At 36.9% G+C, this 13,297-nt stretch overlaps 1 protein-coding gene across 8 annotated transcripts in view; it reads left to right on the top strand.

The window, feature by feature from the left end:
- LOC134666050 (polypyrimidine tract-binding protein 2) overlaps window positions 1-13,297 on the top strand; it is a 652,404-nt gene that overhangs the window by 615,224 nt on the left and 23,883 nt on the right. For 7 of the 8 annotated variants that reach the window (XM_063523157.1, XM_063523162.1, XM_063523161.1 and 4 more), the window contains 3 exons: window positions 1,816-1,935; window positions 3,669-3,795; window positions 10,136-10,194. In XM_063523157.1, the coding sequence (XP_063379227.1) occupies window positions 1,816-1,935; window positions 3,669-3,795; window positions 10,136-10,194 (306 nt within the window). The remainder of the gene's footprint in view (window positions 1-1,815; window positions 1,936-3,668; window positions 3,796-10,135; window positions 10,195-13,297) is intronic. The other variant, XM_063523158.1, reaches the window with a different exon arrangement.

The raw sequence follows: 13,297 nt of genomic DNA, 5'->3' as shown, positions 1-13,297 counted from the left end.
CGTTATACCCGGAGTTATGAAAGGTTACCCGACATGTTTATTTTTGCTACATACGTGACGGTAAACAGCGCCTCTACTATTATAAAAATATGATTGAGAATGTATCTTCTTCTTTGTCGTATCCTCATGACTTAAGGACGTGACGGATGTGGCCACTCTTCACCAGGTCTCTCCAAGCCGCTCTGTCTTGGGCCCGGTGTATGCCAGCCTGTAATGTGCCTTTAATCTGTGATGTTATTCTGACCACCAAACGCGTGGCCATATGTCCATACCTGCACTTCCTTGCCATGCGGCCAGTGATCATGAGCTTGAGTAGATCAGTGCCCCAAAGGCGTTATTTCCGCGTAGCATTATTCCCGATCGCATTTTTCCCCACTCGCGTTAGGTCCGGGTAGCATTATTCCCGGTCGCATTTTTCCGCTTCGCGGGGCTCCTATTTCTGGGCGGTTTGACCTTCGGGCATCTGAAGCTATCTAACGAACCTAACCTACCTAACCTATTAATTTAGTGTGACGTCCATGAAAAGTGGGGAAAAATGCGACCGGGAATAATGCTACGCGGAACTAACGAGAGTGGGGAAAAATGCGATCGGGAATAATGCTACGCGGAACTAACGCGTTTGGGGCACTGTTCTAGCTACTCATGAGCTTCCCCAGCCTCTGGTCCTGTTCTGCTCAAATTACCGAAGAAAACTGGTGGGAGGAGGTATGGCGCCATTATTATATAATGACTCGGTAATCTTATGAACGACGCGCACAACTGTAGGTTTATTTTTTTCTAATTATTCTGGATACGAGTATAACTGGAACTGAGTAACTGTTGTAGACATCTAGAAAAAAAAACAGATCTTAAAATAATATTTTAAATAAAGATGCAAAACAGTAAAGAACTTAAACATATAACTCACAATGTTACGAAAATGATACTTAAAGTTAAATAAACCTTCTCTCTAGCAAAATAAATATTTGTATAGCAATTCTGTACTAAACGCAATGTTAATTTATTTAAATATACTGAATATAAACTCACAATTGAGTTTGTCAATTTAATTAATTCTAACCACTAATTTTGTAATAAATTTAGGTCTGTTTAAATAGTTCGCACTGGAAGTACCTATATGGACATGCTCTAATGCACAAGCGAGATTCAAGGGCAAATGATAACAATATGGGATCAAATTGACACGGATTTGTAATTTCGAATCGGTCTCCGGCAAAGCCTACCTTTACAAGCGATTTGTGCTATAAATTGAAAAAATACTGCTACGGGCTACGCTGTAGCACATGTAGCTTGCTTGGCAGTGGTGAAAATAACTATTGGCCTGATTTGAACTTTAAGATACGTCAATTTAAAAATACGATATGAATCGAATATTTAGCAAATTTTTGACGTATCTTACAATTCGAATCAGGCCGTATAGCTATAAAACAGATATTAATGAGACAAAAATGAAATGACGGCCCCATTCGAACAATGCTTATAAAATGTCACAGCGATACGATACCGATCTGTCAGTGTCAAAAGTGACGTTTTTGGTTGAAGAAATATCACTTTTGACACTGACAGATTGATGAATGAAATATTGTGTATTTAGTTATTATGTCTATATGTTTGTATTATTTGTATACGAGAATTACATATGTAAAATTCACCAGCGTAGAGACTACCGAGTGTTGCCGGTTTGAATCGAATCGTTTTATTTTTATCTATATTCTAAAATATATATATCTTATGATATCTTAAACGAAAATATACGTGGTCGGGTAAATATAATGTATTGTGCATAACCAAAGTAAGATTTGTTCATTGTTCCAGTCGGCGTCGGCGCAGGCGGCACTACAGGCGGCGCAGGTGATCTCCAACAGCGCGGGGGCGGCGCTCGTGGCCGGCGCCGGCGCAGCGCTACAGCCCGCCAATGGCGGCACTGAAATACAGGTCATTCTCTTATTAATTAGTAACCGATTCGTTGCGTGTTCCATTATCGAAAACTTTTGGCTGTGGCGCGGAACAATAATTTCATGACACGGCACCCGTGCCATGTGCCACACGTAAAAAAAAATCGATGACTCGGCAGGCGTGTCATCAGCAACGAATCGGTTAGTTTCAGATTAGCTTTAGTGATTATTAGCACCGCCCACAATCTCTCTGCTTTGCCTTAAGGTTGACTGGTAGAGAATGCTTTTGGCATTAAGTCCGCCTTTTGTACGAATAGTTTTCTTTTGTGCAATAAATTTTAAATAAATAATATTCGAGTAGCGGAAGCAGTTATAAAGTTGACCCAAAATTTTTTTATTAAGCTATGAGCTTCATCACATATGTTCCTTGAGTAATTCTAAGCATTTCAAGCCTGGGAGCCAATAAGAAATGTGTGTCTACTCGGATTTGTAATGGATTCAAACTTTCAACCCCTTTTTAACCCTGTTAGGGGATGAATTTTACAAAACGCTGAAATTACTTTTCCTGTCTTTTAATAATATCCCCAAATACAAAGATTCAAGTCCCGCGTTCGAAAATTCGGAACCCCACCCTCCCCCCCACTTCAGGCTAGAAATGCTTAGAATTACTCAAATATCAGATGTGATGAAGCTCATAGCTTAATAAAAAATTTTTGGGTCATGTATGGCAGCGTTACATAATTGACTCCAGTAGAGAGACTAAGTTCAAACTTACATTTTGACATCATTATGATTGTTATTTTGTTATCAGTCGGCCGTGCGTCTACTTCGCATTAATGCAATGAATGATGACTAATTTTATTGACATCATCATCATCACCATCGTCAATCATTTAGATATCAAAATGTACGTTCGAATTGGCCTCTAAGTATTTGGACTGTATTCATTGAGTGTGTATTATTGTCTTGTACTAATGTTTATTTTGTCCCCTGTCTCAATTTCAAAAAATATTAGTGTTACTGTGACACTGTATTTTTTACTTTCTATAATGTTTAACTAGTATATAGTTTAATTATGCAAGAAACTAATCCAATGGTTTAAGAGCAATTCGAATTGACTTTCAGTAAAAGCTAAAAGCCATTCTGGCGTTCGGACCTTCTGCAATTATACGTCCCAGTTACCTTCCACAACAGACACGATGCCTAACGATTACACTTAATTACTTACCCATACTAAAGCTGATTACGAAGAACGGGCCGAATCCCTAGCCGATGCTCGAGAGCCCGAGCATTCAGTGCACAAAGACGGGCTCGCACAATAAGGCACAGGGCTCAGTCCCAAGGCAGCATACCTGAATATTACTCGGACGTTATTGTTTCTAGCCTACGCGTCCACACTCAAGCGCTATACAGCATTCAACGCCTATCAACTGTTTTGGAGAACAGATTAATATTGTCGGGGGACTATAGTTAGATTACGTATAATTTTTTGGTTATTCTTTATGATTGAGGAGTTTCATGCATTATATGCAATATGGGCTCATATAACTTACTCAAAAATATGACCCATAGTTCTTAATTCGCTGTTATAAGAGCTATGGGACATATTTTTACACTTGACTATACGAAAAAAGTTAACAGTAAAAAAAAAGTTGACTTTTCCGTAAACGCCTTAGGTACATAACTATTATAATTCACATAAATATCGAGCATAAAATAAAATTACGTGCGTGGATGAGTTTCTATATAAATAAATAATATTGTTGTCAACAGGGTGGCCCCAACACAGTGTTGCGAGTTATCATAGAACACATGCTCTACCCCATCGTGCTCGACGTGTTGTACTCCATCTTCCAGCGATACGGAAAGGTGCTCAAAATTGTCACCTTCACCAAAAACAGTAAGTATCACACCGTACAAAACAGTAAGTATCACACCGTACAAAACAGTAAGTATCACACCGTACAAAACAGTAAGTATCACATCGTACAAAACACTAAGTATCACACCGTACAAAACAGTAAGTATCACACCGTACAAAACAGTAAGTATTTCACCGTACAAAACAGTAAGTATCACACCGTACAAAACAGTAAGTATCACACCGTACAAAACGTACTTCAGTTCATTACTAATTCCAGTCCAACTGTAGATTTGTACAACGTCAAATAAACTCCGGAAACCGGCAATGGTTTTAAATACTGGATTTTAGCAAAAAATTCACTCGCATCGCACACTACCCTTAAACAAGTACCAACAGGACTGCATTTTCCCGGAATGTTTGGTATGTAGATTCGGGTTGCTTCTACAATTTGTTTTACATGCACCGAACTCTGTTTACCATTCAATTTGTTAATCGGCAACAGCTTTACAAATATGAATAGGTAATTCAATTATACCCTTAATTAACTAAGAACAATGTTTTTGAATCTGAATATCAGCGCTTTACCGACTGTATTTTTAACGGTGTAGCTTCAACACGCAAAACAAACTAAATCATCGATGATACGCCGAATCAAACAAACCAATCAGGATTACTTTAATCACAGACTCGTTTTTACCTATTAATAATAATCGAATAGCGTTTAATCTTTTAAATTAAATTTTGCGTGGATTATAATAGTGATAGATTTACGAAACATAACACAGGTCCGAAATCCAAGGGCGCAATCCGTTTAAAATTTAAATCGTACCCTCATGCATATCCTAAATAAATCCGGCGGCACACGGCAGGTAGGATAGTACATATTTGATAAGGCCCCCGCGGCTGCGGACGGCCCGAATGCTCACTCTCGGCTAATTATTATATACCTAGCTAAGAAGCTTATTTCAACTACATTCCGATCTTCCCCGTTGATGTAATATCAAGCCTGATGTGACATTTTCAAACATAATAGCATTAACAATAAGTCCTTTATCGAGTCAATGTACCTATAATAATTTGAGCGAAACAATTGGAGTAGAACACAGAAGGTATTCATTATAATTTAATTGATTCTTAAACCAAGATCCCTTTTGACTTATTGTTATAATTAGTTAAATAACTTTTGTAATCTCCTTTCATCTAAATTAAGCGGAATTCAGCGGAAGCGCAAAAGTAAACTAAAGGAAAAATACTCGGGAAATTTAAAGTTTGGGAATTCCAGTTTATCAAAAAAATATTTGGAATCTGAAACTTGTTCCGTAACGTGTACTTTTGTTCAGAAAAGCTCATAACTTGTCGATATCACGACAGTTGCTCTTCTAATGCAGCATTTCCAATTTCCGCGTGCCCCTTGCCCCATCGGGTCGAGTAGTCCCATAGGAAAGGCGAGCTCAGGTGAGTAAGAGTTTTCTGAAAAACCAATGTACTCTCAGCTTGATATCCTTAACATTTAAACGTAATCGGAAGTCCCACTTATACTGGTTTACTGTAGCCCATACTCATTAAGCGAATGGAATGATACCCCAGAGGTCGGACGACAGAGCGATCATTTTCTTTTTTAAAACTCTCCGCTAAACATTCGTCATTGTCACCGTTTACGGTAACCGGGCATTTCCAAATCAAAACGAGTTTTACAAGCAACTGCATTATGGAACTAACTAAACGACAAGCCATCTTCAATATCCGTTTCGATATCCTAAATATCTTATCTATCTTTCCTTCCTTATGCAAAAATTCTAAAATTCAGAAGCGTGCACACGGTACCAACATAAGTATCTATAGAACGTAGTTCGAAAAGATATAAATCCTTGCTTCAATTATCCTGTCGCCGTGGAAGCAAATAAACCACATCCAATTCAATATGTGGGTGCCTAAAGTTAAGTAACGTTATATGCTCCGTCGAACGAGTCTTTTCGGCTAAGAATCTTTTTATTAGCTTTGTAACGTATACCTGGTCTACAATAGAATTTCACTGAATGATTCCTATTTAGAAAGGTATTTGGCTACCCGAACGAGATCAAATTTAGGTAGGTATGAATTAGCAGACAAAATACTCTGCTTATTTTGGTGACGATTACTTATTTTAGGAATTTCGGCCTCGTGAACCGTCAATCGACGGCAAATACGGCATGACGGTTTACCTACATTTGAGATTTAATATTTCACCCTTATTTGTATTTACACTTTCGACGTCACATCTCTAATCGGTCTGTTACTGGATTTATTTGAACAATTTTCTCATCAAAATTCTATTTGCGTTTTCCCTATTCACGATTCTTATAAAAAACATGAATTGCTGTTATTGTCGATTTAGTTTTTCGGACATTCATCTTTCAATAAATCTACATGAAACCCTTGTTATTGTAATAAATGCTCTGTAAGGAAACACGAAGTTTAATAAGAAATTTAATAAGTATAAATAACTACCAACTTATTTCCTTGGCAACAAAAATTAATATGCGGACGCTAACGTTCGCATTTATAATGTAAAGTAATAATATTTATATCACCCAGCATTCAAGTTAATAGGAATAGAGTGCAAACATAACGGACCGTCGCTTATGAAGACTAATTGAATAGCGGTTACGCCCTGTTAGCGCACGACCACGTCCTGGCCGGGCGCCGCTATCAAACGCGTTTCTAATCCCGAAACAAATCTCAATGAAGAGCGCAGAGTCGCCCTAATCCTACCCCACTTCCTTGCCCCCCTCCCGACCCCGATTGGCTTTATTAAGGTGTAGCAGACCGCTACAATTATTATGCGTACCCTGTTTGCGGTGTCGTGTCTGTGTCGCCATAGGATTCCGGTAATTAAGGATTTGATCTGCGACGGATATCGTCTTTGCGGTCTCTTTGTTCGCACTAATAACATTCATGTTGATCACTATATTCTAATCCGTTAAAGGAATCTGAGCTTGATTTCGTTAGTGAAACTTGAATTATTTTAGCGCAGCTTTACATAGTTATTGCGAATACTCGGATGGCTCGAAAAGCGCTCAGCTCACCTGAAAAGGCTCTCAAATTGCAAGCGAAGACGCATTTGAGGTTGACAGGGCCGCTCGTTTCGGGAGACGTCGTGATTCAAGATATCAAATTATACAGTAATCGGCTGGCCGGAGGGCCATGCCTGCGCTTAATATTTACCGAGCGGAAGCCGCGCTACACAGCGCAATGTGGATTACGAAATTTTAATTTTAACCACAACTTCCATCTTCTGTTTACGCAGGAATTGATGTTTAAATATTCCATAAAGTAATTGCGCGTTCCAGTTGAATTTTTGATGAAGCATTATGAAGCGGCGTGCAGATTGATTGAGACCATTTGAATATCTTGCGCGCAATCGGAGCCGCAAGCAGGGTTATTGAATTAGCACTCGAATGTTTCAGCCCGGACGAATGAACGCGAACAAGGGGTGACCGGCGACCACTTCACGAAACTTCCACTTTTATTGATGTTATTCGGAGCGCAGCCAACTTTTGTATCAAATATTCAAAGGCAAATTGTTTATGCTTCCCTTTGCCCCATGAATTCCAATCAGATTAATTTACCCATTACAAATAATTGTATTAAGTAAATGGGTGATGTCAAACTAGTGTCACGTTTATTCTAACGACTAAGCACACTCTTTGATGTTTAATGTTACTGAAAGGTAGTCAAGTGTCTGGTTGTACACGTACGAAATGTTTTGTTAACTATCATGCCGAGCGGTAAACACGCACGTTCCTCTATGATCCTTGAAAAGCCTTTTATATCCTTGAAAAGGAATAAGGAAAAGGCTCGTCTGTCCTCGGGGAACAAAGTTTCGTGTCGTATTCTCATACGGAGCAAATTCTCACTATTGAAACGGCATAGAGGTTCGTCTTATACAACTATGAGTGACTGATAAAACTTTCTCTTTCTTCGCAAATACTGGATAATTAAACGATACAAATTATCTTCTTTAATAAACATGCCTAAATACATTATTTATAATGATTTTGTTTATTTAACAAAACACATTTGCATTTACATTAGATGGAAAGTATAAAGTTTTCATAATAAATTCTAAATAACATTTTCTACAAAGGTTCACTTTATTTTCCATTGTCTAACATTTTTCCTTATTTACCGCGTAATTACATAAAAAACTCCAATTTACGACAATCCTTTTATGCATTCCATTTTAATGTAACATAATGGCCGACCAAAAGAAATACGGGGCCTTAAAGAGCGTTTAACTATGTATGAAGGAGACAGGGCATTACTTTTAATTTACGCCGACATTTCTTACCTTCAGTGGTTACTGGTTATTCCGTTCCATAGGTACATTAGGTGTAAGAAATTGTTGAAGGTGAGACGGACCTAATAAATAATTTAACGAGTTCCCGACATCGTCATAGCCGAAATTTAACAATTTAAAATTCGGAAAGCTGTAAATTACTTTTTCTTATCTTCACTGGAAACCAACTTATAAACGGATGATCTTGTTTTAGATAAATCAAAATTCATTTTTTGTGAATATAAGTCTTATACTATGAATAATATACATACATAAATTATTTAATATATTAACTTGTATTTCAAAACTTTATTCTAGAACTGATAGGTATAGGTTATAGGTTCTCGCGGGCTTGGTTTCCGCAACTCGACGTCATATTAATGCGCCTATTTTGCGTGGTAGTTTGATTGTGTTGATTGAACCTATACTTCGTTTTTTTTAGCATTAGAAATTAGGTAAACAATCTTGATGTGTCTTTTAATTGAAAAACACATTTTAAAAATAAGTTACGGCAAATATGTAACAATTATGAATCTAATACGATCATTTATATTCTTCTGCTTTCATAAGTAATAGTTATTGATTTTTAAAAAGCGTTTTTCAATTAAAAGACATGCCAAGATCGCTTACCTTCTTTAATGTTCTTTCTAATGCTAAAAAAAACGAACTATAAAAAGGGATTGAGGGTATATTTTATTTGACAGATAAAAAGAAACTCCTATAAATAACGCTATTAAGATATTTATAAAGTTCACACTTGTGCAGAAAGTATTAGTAAATAGGTAGTTACTAAGATGGGGGTGTCCTTAAATCGGGAGTGAATAGGCTATTATTATTTCGCCCATCTATAGTAATAGCCTACCCTGCACTTAGAGCTAAGGCTCTTAGGTGCTATATATCGTCATTTCTAGGTCTAGGTCAGTGCTAAAAAGGTCAAGGAATAAATATCTAAAGAGCACCACAAAAAAGTTTTAATAGAACTAAATCATAGTTTTTTAGATCTCCAATAACTATTTACGTCTGTGAAGTTCTAGCATCCTTTACATGTTTAAGCAACCGCTTAAAAGATAAACTAAATGTGTATAGGTACTGATACATATTTATGTAGTTACGAGCTTTGGAGCAAGAATAGTTATTAACCGGTGACGCCGCCTGACCGACGGCTCCTAAAAATGTGAATTTATGTGGACCCAACGGACGGCCATGATCGTCGGACTCATGTCTTAAATTAGGGGCTTAACGCTCATCCGCTCGCAATAAATACACCGTGCGAGTGCCACCAAGTACTATTAAGACACTCCACTTATCGAAAAGAAAAAGATAGTATAAAAGTAGTAACTTAATGCTCTTACTATCTTCTTAAGTTCGCGGTACGCCTTTCCTCACGCATGTTTACGGCCATTTTCATCCTTAATGGTGTTTTCCTCCGTTTAATTTTATTTTCGCCCGCCGTAGAATATCTTATTACAATATATCCAATATATTGACTTGTAGGATAAACTAAATTCCGCCCGCGACATCCGCCGCATCAAAGTTTCAGCGCGTTTAAGCGGCGGGGCAATAAATTTATACGTACATACTCTAAGTTAATAATGAAAGTCGCATGGAAACTTGTTTGGGCGCATATTCGTTAAGTGTTTGACGAGGAGGTTGCACCTGCTACGGGGTTGCGCTAACTCTCAAGGGTTTTGTGCCATGTTGGGCGCCAATTTTAACTTGCTAAATCTTCCCAGATATGTGCTTAGACAAGTGCTTTCAGGAAAGTTTTAGTATTTCTAAAACTTTAAACAACATTTGTGTTTTAGGATTTTAGTATGATAATATTTTTGTGGCCATTCACCTCCTTTTACTGGTATTATTTTGAACTCCTGATACATTTAACTTTCTCTTTGGTTTCATGTATGTATAAACGTACGATTCAGACTATCGTTGTCTCTTATCTTCTATTTCCCTTCTATCGTGGGTTTTTGCAAATGTGTGTCATATTATGCCAGGTGCCCTTACAACATGCTTTGTATAAAATATATGTTAAAAGAGGGTAATTTTTTTTTGTTACAGATTCATTCCAAGCCCTCATCCAATATCCAGACACCGTATCAGCGCAAACAGCAAAAACGGTAAGTACTATATTTAACTGTTTGTGAAGTTGAACCATAAAACAGAGTTCGTATTGGCGTACTCAGTTTAATGACTTGCTTGAAAACTATCTGGAAATGAAGAGTTTTGGTCTTGGCTCTAACTGTTTAAGTGTTCTTTGATAATTGTAATCTACCTTTAATAATTTTATTGAATTGTTTATATCTCAACTCGCGTAGTCAATATTAGGCAGATCTATTTATATTCAGATGTAAATGTTGAAGATCCGCAAAAAATACACGTACAAAAAACACCTATTAATACGACGAAACTTATAAAAGTTATAAATGTGGAACATACAAGTAATCAGTTTCACGTCAACAAAACTACGTACTTGGTTTATATTCCAATCATAAAAATTTACATCTGCTTTAAAGTTTTACCGTATTAATTTGCCATAGTAAACACGGCTTATCAGAAACGTAATAAGGTGAACTTTATAGCCAACTTCTTGTAACAATGGCTTTCCAACAATGCTCGAAAGCGAGTTTTAATGCAGGTACTTTGTGTGTATTTAGCAACAATAATATCGGTGGGCCGCGTCACCCACAATGGTCGGTTCGCCGGCTGGGACATCATTTTTCTCCACCCAACTTTTCCCATTCGCTATTCATTTGCGTTAGAAGTTGCGCGTACCGTCGCCTACTGCAGCGACTGTTTTAACTTTATTCCTGATGCAGCGTTCAGAGCAAATTAAATTTCGTTTTGCGGCTTCCGCAAACTCGCTTTACGAGTATAATTATTGAGTTTTTGTTTTTTCTCTGTTATGAATCTGTGCTCAAATAACTTTCGTTTGAATCGATAGGAGCGGCGGAATTTAAATTTACGTAATATTAATGTACCCCATATTTCATTGTTCACGATGAAGCACAATGGAAACTTTGGCGAGCAAATATTCTATTCATCACCGACATCAGCGTATTTAACTGTAATACCTCTTACGTGGCGTACGCTGTTAATGAATTCTACAATAGTGAGTCGACTATCGGCTAATTAGTTGCTCTTTACGCTCAATTTTCACGAAGCTCGGAGCGTTTGGTGTAATTAACTACCTAAGGGCGTGTTTTGTATAACGTCACGCTTTTCTCGATAAAGAATATTTTTACTTGTATTGTTTTGTATCACAATAGAGTCAATTGTTTGAAGTTTTTATTTTTATAATATAACATTTTCATTAGATAGATAAGTACCTATAAAGATTTAGTAGTCTAAGAGCAAATAACATGAGACTCAAAAACTTTTGTAACAATACAAATATTATGAGTTACGATACGAGTTAGGTTATGCGGCTCTCCTGTGGACATCATAAAATAATTTCTTTATAGGCATGATCCAAACTTCTACTTCTTAAAAGCTGTATGGTTAAAGCCTTAGTAAAATATACCCAAATCGTTGACTATCGTATTGTCCACAGAAAAGACGCTTGTTTTACCGAACGTTTTTGACCCATTAAATACTACTCTTAAAGAGCTATTAGAGAGATTTGTAAAAAGACATTATGATTTGGTTTGTGGTCGTCTAAAAGCTAATACAACCGACTAAAATATGTATGATTTATTTTCCAATAAATAATGTGTATTTCCTTAATATTTATTAAATAATAATTCCCACGTCCTAAAAGCATGCAGCTTATTACTTGACCGCCGGATTAGTGGCCACAAACGAGGAAACCTCTCGTGAAATTGAGATATCATTGCTGGAGCCGAGTGGTGACAACTTAGCAACGCTAAGCTCCATCAACTCGCCGATTGGCGTCCGGGACGAGAACACTAGGTCTCTCCAACGCCTGTGGATACTGATAGTAAAATAAGTCTTCTCCTTACTCTAAACATATAAATTATTAGAAAAATTATTCTTAAAAAAATATCAGAAAAATTATGTAAATGTAAAAGAAGCGTCAAGAATAATGTTTGAGGTAAAGCAGCAATGAGAACAAGGACTTTGTAAAGATGATTGATACCAGGTCTTTTGTTGTAGTAGATATAATATGTGTCTTTTATAAAATAAATCTAGTTTTTCAGGCTTGGGAAAATATAATATTATATGAGTGTTTACTATTTAGAGACGATCTGTTTTATGAGTTGAGTGATACACTTTGAAAACAAATTACTAGTAAATAATCTCGGAAGTAAATATGTAATGGTTTTTTTAATGATTTTTCCATAGCAAGTAACTAAGTTTACCTTTAGGAATCATGAATAAGTAACCTATACACGTACTTAATATTCAACACCTAGAAATTTACTCATAACATGTAAAGGATACCTTTGAAACACGGATGACATACTTGTATATTATATTGAACTGACAACTTTAAATACATTACTACTACGAAATTATTCTAGCTAAGTGCTTTCGCACTTACAAGCAGCTGATATGCAGATCAGATGGAAATTAGAAACCGCTCCGTTTGAGCGACTAGAACAAGAGCGCGTCAATACCATTAATGGGCAAATTTTAAAGTGGTTTTTGTTCTTTCTCATACAAAAACCGTAGTAACTAAGTTGTCCAGGTGCCTATTTCTCGAACGATATTGGTCTAATATTATTAGTGTGTTGCCATGGTAACCCATACGATTTGACAGTTCGTGCACTAATAATATAGTCTAATACCGTTCGAGAAATGGGCCCCAGGCGTGCGAAATGCGAAAGCAGGCGTATTATGGATGGCTTTATCGACGTGATAAAATAACTGTCACTTTTTAACACTACGGGATAGAAAGTGACGGACACCATTTTATAACGCTGTCACGTGGACAAGAACGACCATCATATCCGTACTGGAAGGGCAAGAGTTTAATTTACAAATGGCGGTATTATGTTGATACTTGAATCATTACCATTAGCTTTTTGGTAAAACTAATGATAATTTACAAGGAAACTATTCAATTTTCAATTGTTTGGAGTCATTCGCTGACATATTTCGAGTTATTAAATATGTGTACAAAAAAAGGTCAACATAATTTCCAGCTAAATATTATTCCTACATACAGAGCAAACGCAATATTTGCATTGCAACTTCACCGCTACCGGCTCGTTTGTGCAACTAACATGAGAGCAGAGACGACGTTCGCCACAAACTTAG

Source organism: Cydia fagiglandana, chromosome 7 (genome assembly GCF_963556715.1).
Source record: "Cydia fagiglandana chromosome 7, ilCydFagi1.1, whole genome shotgun sequence".
Classification (NCBI taxonomy): Eukaryota; Metazoa; Arthropoda; class Insecta; order Lepidoptera; family Tortricidae; genus Cydia; species Cydia fagiglandana.
The sequence above is the reverse complement of the archived record's forward strand: the minus strand, read 5'-3'. Positions and strand labels throughout refer to the sequence as shown.